Here is a 6875-nt window from a genome sequence, read left to right as displayed (position 1 = left end):
CCCCTTTAATGAACCAACAGGTTTTGTTTCCAAGTTGTGTATATGCCTCCTCCTGCCCCTCCCCTCCCACACAAGTAGTGAAAGTATGTATGATATCACGTACCTGAAACAGAGGACAAAAGCAAATGAGGAAAGCTGTCTTGAGGGTGAAGTCATCCTGCTGGGTTTGCCCCTGGCATTAGCTCCCTCCCTACTACCACATCTTGCTGGATCGCAGAGCCATTGGGAGGGGGTGACAACCCAGTAAACAGGGAATGGATACAAAAAAACTGTTCCACTCTTGTTGCATGGGGTGACAACCCAGTAAACAGTGAATGGATACAAAATAATTGTTCCACTCTTGTTGGAGGGGGAGGGATAGCAGGTCAGGATATAACCTTCTCGATTCAATGATGAATAAATGGATAAATCTTGGATCAATAGTAGATGAAGAAAACCCAAAACAAAAACAGAGCCTTTAAAAAGAACCTGCAACATAATAGGAGGAAATTACATCACGTAAGAGATGGAGGAAGAACATTTCAAAGTAATTTTTAAAAGGCCAAAATAAATGAAGTTATAAGCAAAAATTAATAAACTAGGAAGCAAAATAATAGTAGACTTAATAAATTAAAGACATGGATCTTTTCCAAGAGAAAACAAAATACACTTAAAAATAAACATTTGGCAAAGCTAATAAAATAATTCTCTGTTCCTTAAGTGTTTGAAAGAAACTGATCTGCTAAACTGTCTGAGCTAGGCCTCAGCCAATATCCAGTTTCTACTATGCTATTGATTTCTTGTTATTTTCTATGCCTATAATTTTAGTATTTATTTCCATATAAAATCATCTGTCATTAAAATTACTGAATTTATTGTGACAGACTTTGTGATTACGTCAAATACCTGGCATGATATAGTAATGAAATAATAAATCACCATTACCTAAGTTGGTGTTCTGAGGAACACCGACAGGCCAAATGTTATTAGGTGTGTTTAAAAGAAAAAAAAAAAGGTGGTTCTGTGCTCAAATAAGTTCGGAAAATGCTGAGTTACACAAAGTTAAATAGTCTTTTTTTTTTTTTTTTAATTGAAGAAGTTACCCATTAAAAAAAAAAATACTAGCCAACATTTATTGCACAATGAGTCTCCAAGAGAGATTAAAGTATACAGCATTTTGCAAACGTATTTCCTTGTCTCCCAGAAGAATTTTTTTTTTCACAAAACACAATTTGGAATTGCGGTAGCAAACACATTCTGGCTAAAATGAAAAACAAGACAAAAATGCCACTGCCACCTTTATTATTTAGCACTGTTATGAAAATGTTTAACCCATGCAGTCAGAAATTGTTATAAATTTTGAAAAGGAAAACATATAATTATAACATAATTGATAGGATTTCTCACCTGGAAAAACTCAAAAGGATCAAATGAATATCTCTAAAATTAATAGATTTCAATAAATTGCCAATTTAAAATAATCGATGCAAATAAATTCTTCTCCTATACAGCAAAAATGACCACATAGGTAACATATTAAAAGCTCCAGTAAGCAGTATCAACGTGTTCCCTGTATGTCTGTATTACCTAGGAACATATTTATTACAAATTATATAGGATTTAAATAAAACTCTCTTGAAGGATATATAAAGTTTTTTAGAAACAAGGCAACATGTTTCTGGAAAGCAATGCAATTCTGTAGTCCTCACAGTCATATCAATTTAAGAGAATCCCAACCAAATTCTCGATATATTTTTGGGGGAAGAATCTATTAACCGTAAAATTCATCTGGTAAAATAAACACGTCAGAATCGTCAGAAAATTGTAAAAAATAAAAAAGATCAAGAGGAGATCTCACATTAAAAGATACAAAGTCCCATTTCTAACTCATCTACAGGCTGGTGTACTGGTGCCACAATGTTCAATGGAACTAAAGGGAATCCAAACACAGAATAAAGTATATACATGTATGACATTTCATATGTTGGGGGAAAAGATATATATGTTAACAACTGGCTAACCCTTTGGGGCAAAAAAGTTAGAATACCTAAATCCATACATCAAGATAATTCCAGACAGGACAAAACATTTTCTTAATAAAAACCATATAAGTTAGAGAAATATAGGATAAGATTTATATAATCTTGGGGTGGGATAACCCTCCTAAACACGATCCTAGGGCCAAAAGGCAAAAAGGAAAAGATTTATCCATTTTTTAATTTTTTATTTTTTTTAGTCATTTTTAATGCATTTTTCTCTGTGCACAAGAGAAATAACTGATGAAGTCAAAAGACACACTTTCCTTTATACATTGCAGTTAAAAGTAATGCAAACATCACATGACACTTTCAGTGAAAGTTACATTTCCAATTACAAATCAAAATGCATATTAGGGTCTCTTTATGGGAGAAGCTGAGAAGGAAGTCTTAGGTAAAAAGCACTTTCCTGGCATTACTACACTGATCCTTCAGGCTGCACAAAGATTAAGGTCATATACAGTCAATCTGCAAATGTTGACACAATGTTACACTGTAAATTTTCTGTACAATTAAATGTATACTTAGAGATACCAGGATAAACATTTCTACTATATTTTAACTGAACTTGCCTAGCCAACATTTTCACTGAGAAGTTTATCAAAGATGCTGTAAGATTCTACAAAATTGTGAGACATACCTAGCTCCAGAAACATTTCTTGCATTCTTTCTCATTTTGGTTACACATATTACACTCAGATTCTACTGTAATATTTTTAGATGTACAGCGCCAATTGTGCTTACTGTACTGTATACAAATATAGCAAAAAAGATCAATGGTATAAATCTTACAGCATTTTGCTAGCAAAAATACATGCCAAAGTCACAATAAGCAATATCGTACCACAAATTAGAGAGCTTCAAATAATTTGCTTCTGTTTTTAATATCTTCATTCTACATTAAATTACTATCATAGGCTAATGTTTAAAAATGCAAATAAATTGGACATCTGTAGGACAACACTTGTTCACCCAACTGTGAAGGTTGATACTTGTTTCGAAAAATCACAATAAATGCAGAATAAAGAGAAGTGTTTGCATGCAACACTTTTGAGTGAAACAGCATTGATTCCCACCATTCAAAACGGCTAAGGAAGGAAACTAAAGGAAATAAGGAAGGAAGGAAACAAAGAGGGAGGGAGGGAGGAGACAAGAGGAAGGGAAGGTGGGAAAAATAAGCAAAGAAGAAAGGGAGTGAGGGAAGTAGGAGGGAGGGACTCCATCTTAAAATGCATCATATTAGACTTATAACTAGACAGATTTAAAAGAATCAAAATGAAAGTAAAGAACGATTTTGTGTGTGTGTTTAAAGATTTAAGAGCCATTATCAAAAATAAGATACATTTTTTTTCCAGGTACAGAAACGTGATTACGATGGCTGGGAGCCCAGCAGCCTTTCAATGGCTGCATTGATGTCGCCTCCTGTTGCTATTAGGGCCTGCAAGTTTGCTTCACGGTTTAAGAACCCCATTGCGTTGAGCTGTTCCAGTTGTTGCTGAAATCTGACTTCTGGATTCGGCAGCTGTGGAGCACTTGCTCCAGCCAGGGCCTGCACCATTTGCTGAATGAACTGCTGGTTGGGTCCAGATTCTGATGTAGGACTCGTGGTTTCACTGGGTGCAGCGCTGGACGCAGTAGGCCCAGTGGGGCCACCAGAGCCGGTGGAGCCAGGGGGGCCTGCAGGGCCAGTGGGTCCTATGGGCCCAATGGGGCCTATGGGGGTAAAAGGGACTATAGGGCCTATGGGGCCTATGGGGGTGACTGGGCCTACAGGGCCTATAGCGGTTCCCAGCACCCCCACCCCCACACCTGGAGTGAAGCTTGGAATCAGGCCAGGTGCTTCAGTGGCTAATGTCTGTAGCCCCTGCTGGATCTGCATCAAAGCCTGCATTGCTCTTGGGTTTGACATGGCTGACAGTGTGTCTGGATTCTGCATCTGCTGCAGGAAGGCTGGGAGCTGTGGCCGCATCTGCTCCTGCAGCTGAGGATTTGCAGTAAACAGCGGGCTATTCAGCATCATCTGTGCAGCCAAATCTGGATTCTGGCTCAGCGACTGCATCATGCTTCTCATGTAGGGTGCCGACAGCATATTCTGAATCAGCTGGGGGTTTTCAGTTATCTGTTGCAGCAGGCTCTGCATGCCTGGGGTACTAAAGATGCTGGCGACATAATTAGCGGCAGCAACGGTGTTCCCAGTAGCACTGCTGGAACTATTGCCAGACCCACTACCAGTGCTTGTGGTCGTGCTGGTAGTTGCAGAACTCTGGGTAGCTGGCGGTGGTGCCCACGGATTGGGTAGTGGATCGCGATTTTCTGTGCGGGAAGGCTGCGTACCTTCCCCAGAGGAGGAACTACTCCCCACGGAGGCAAATGGATTACCCCCAAACTGCTCTTGTGCGGCATTCAGCATCGGCTCTTGAATGTCAGTGTACATGCGCCGTAAAGCATTATAGCCACCTGGGATGCTTTCTAGATTGCTAAGAGCCAGGTCTTGATTTCTCATCATCTCTTGCATCATGGCTGGATTCCGGGCAATTTCGAGTGTCTGCCTCATTATATCTGGGTTGTTGAGCAGGTGACTGATTTCTGGGTTTCTCTGAATCAATTGCTGCATCTGTGGATTAGCCATAATGAGCTGCCTCATCAGATCGGGATTCGAAAGCATGCTCTGAACAAAGGGATTTTCCATTATTTGGATCATCATCTCAGGGCTGGCCATAAGCTGCTGCTGCATCTGGCTCTGGAGCTCAGAGAAGTTGGTCGAGCTCAAGCCCAGGCTGCTAAGGCCTGCAAGTCCTCCCAGGCTCCCCAACCCAAACGGGTTGCTATTTGTGGAAATAGGTGTGGAGTTACTCCTGGGAGTCGACGCCGAGGTAGTGTTAGTTCCCGCGGCATTGCTAGGCTGCGTGGACTGGCCCTGAGGTCGGTTCTGGCTTTTGATGACAAGGTGAACAGTCAGCCCATCATGGATGCCATGCTGGATCAAGGTATCTTGATCTTTTAAGATTTTTCCGGCAAAAATCAGCACTAGCTGATCGGTTTGGGATTTGAAGCGTTTCGAAATCGCTTCCTTAAACTGCTGAACCGAGCTGTTCTCGGGCACCGCGAACTCCTCTTTCTCTTTGGGAGTCTTCACAGTGACTTTGATGATTTTAGGCTCAGCCGGGGCAGCAGCCGAGCCTTGGGCCGCGGCAGGGCCGCGGGAGGGGCGCGGGGGGCCGCTGCTCTCGCCATTCTCAGCCATGGCGGCCGCAGTGACGCAGGCGGGCAGGGAAGGCGCGGGCGGGCGAAAGAGAGAGCGCGAGGGAAGGAGGAAGGAAGGAGGCGCCGCCGCAGCGGGCTGGGCCGGGTCGGGCGGGGAGCGCGGAGCACGGTACCTCTGTGATGAAGACTGCGGTTCCCTGGTCCTCCGGTGGAGAAAGGCCTGGGCGTAGGCCGCTAGCTGAGGTCTCCGCGCTCCGGTCTCTGGGCCTCCTCCGCCGCCGCCTTGTGATCCGACCGCGCGCACTCCCAGCAACTCTGGCAGCCGCTCCGCCTGCTGTTCCCCGCCCCTTCCCCTCCCCCAGTTCCGCGCTCGCCTCCCCGCCCCCTCTGCTGACGCGGCGCCAGGCCTAGATTGATAGATTTGGCTCGGTCAAAATTAAAAACTTCTGCACTGAAAAGAGAAAAGGGAGAGAGAGAAACAAAGGGCGAGAGAGAAGAGAACAGAACAGTACAGAGCAGGCGAGGCAGAGAGGGTGAGACCGAGAGAAGGAGGCAGTAGAGAGTCAGCTTCTGTAAACGACATTAAAAGACCAATGGAGAATGTATATTAGCAATCTGTAAGGCAGTAAAAGGGTGAAAGCCTGAATCGAACCGATCCCACGTATAAGACGAAAAATGAATAATAAAGAACTCTGACAAAGCGAAAAGAAAAGAGGAACACCCCCAGTGGGGGAAGGGAAGAAGACAGAGCAGGAGCATGCATTTTACAAAAGGAGCGCAAATGGCCAATAGACATTAAAAAAGGATGATTAATTTCACTACTAATAAAAAGAAATCAAGTTAAAACAATACAATTCTACTTTTGGCTTATCATATTGGCAGGGAAAAAAAATAATGGTAAACCTTCTTGTTGACAGGGACCCTAAAAAATACCCTCTCAGGCTAGTTGAAGTGTGAATTGTTACAACCATAGGGCAATTTGAAAATATATATCAGCATTTTGAATGTTTCCACCTTTATTTAGAAATGCCTAACCTAGACACTTCGCCTAATAATCGGATGAGGATGCAAAAATATTTATGTATAAAATGTATATACATTGTAGCATTTTAAAATGTTATTTAAATATATTAAATATCTGTTTACATGAGATTAGTTGAGCACATTATCATATTACCATACAAGAAAATATAGAGTGTCTTTAAAGGTATATATGAAATAAACTGTAGTTATAGGGAAATCACAGAGTATTTTCAATTTTGCCTTTGTATATTTCCGTACAGTTACAAACTATATAAGAATATATGTTCCAATATCAAAAATACAATAAATATATTTTTATTTTAAAAGAAATTTTTGAACAGTTTGTTGTATATGTAAACCGTATGTGTAAAAAAATCTGGAAGGCTATACACAAATAAGTTAATGGCTGTTAGTACTGTTTGCTGAAATTATGAATAATTCTTATTTTCTATTTTCATAAGATTTTGAATTTTCTGATGATTTTTGTAAGTATGCACTACAGAAAGGTATTTTGGGGAAGAGTATGGGTAGAAATTGACAGGCACATAATAGTAGTGGCAAACATTGACATAGTTACCTAATTTAATTACAGATTAAGTAAGAGCAATAAAGATGTAGCAATGCTGAGAAAGA

The 6875-nt window shown here is 41.2% G+C and overlaps 1 protein-coding gene across 1 annotated transcript; it reads right to left on the bottom strand.

The window, feature by feature from the left end:
• Window positions 1-2182: 2182 nt before the first annotated feature.
• UBQLN2 (ubiquilin 2) lies at window positions 2183-5664 on the bottom strand. The gene has a single exon (XM_002831718.6). It carries the CDS (start codon window positions 5257-5259, stop codon window positions 3385-3387), a length of 1875 nt encoding a protein of 624 aa, XP_002831764.1. The 5' UTR covers window positions 5260-5664; the 3' UTR covers window positions 2183-3384.
• Between the last annotated feature and the right edge of the window lie 1211 nt (window positions 5665-6875).

Source organism: Pongo abelii, chromosome X (assembly GCF_028885655.2).
Source record: "Pongo abelii isolate AG06213 chromosome X, NHGRI_mPonAbe1-v2.0_pri, whole genome shotgun sequence".
NCBI classification, from domain to species: domain Eukaryota; kingdom Metazoa; phylum Chordata; class Mammalia; order Primates; family Hominidae; genus Pongo; species Pongo abelii.
Note: the sequence above shows the minus strand (reverse complement) of the source record. Positions and strands in the feature narration are given on the sequence as shown.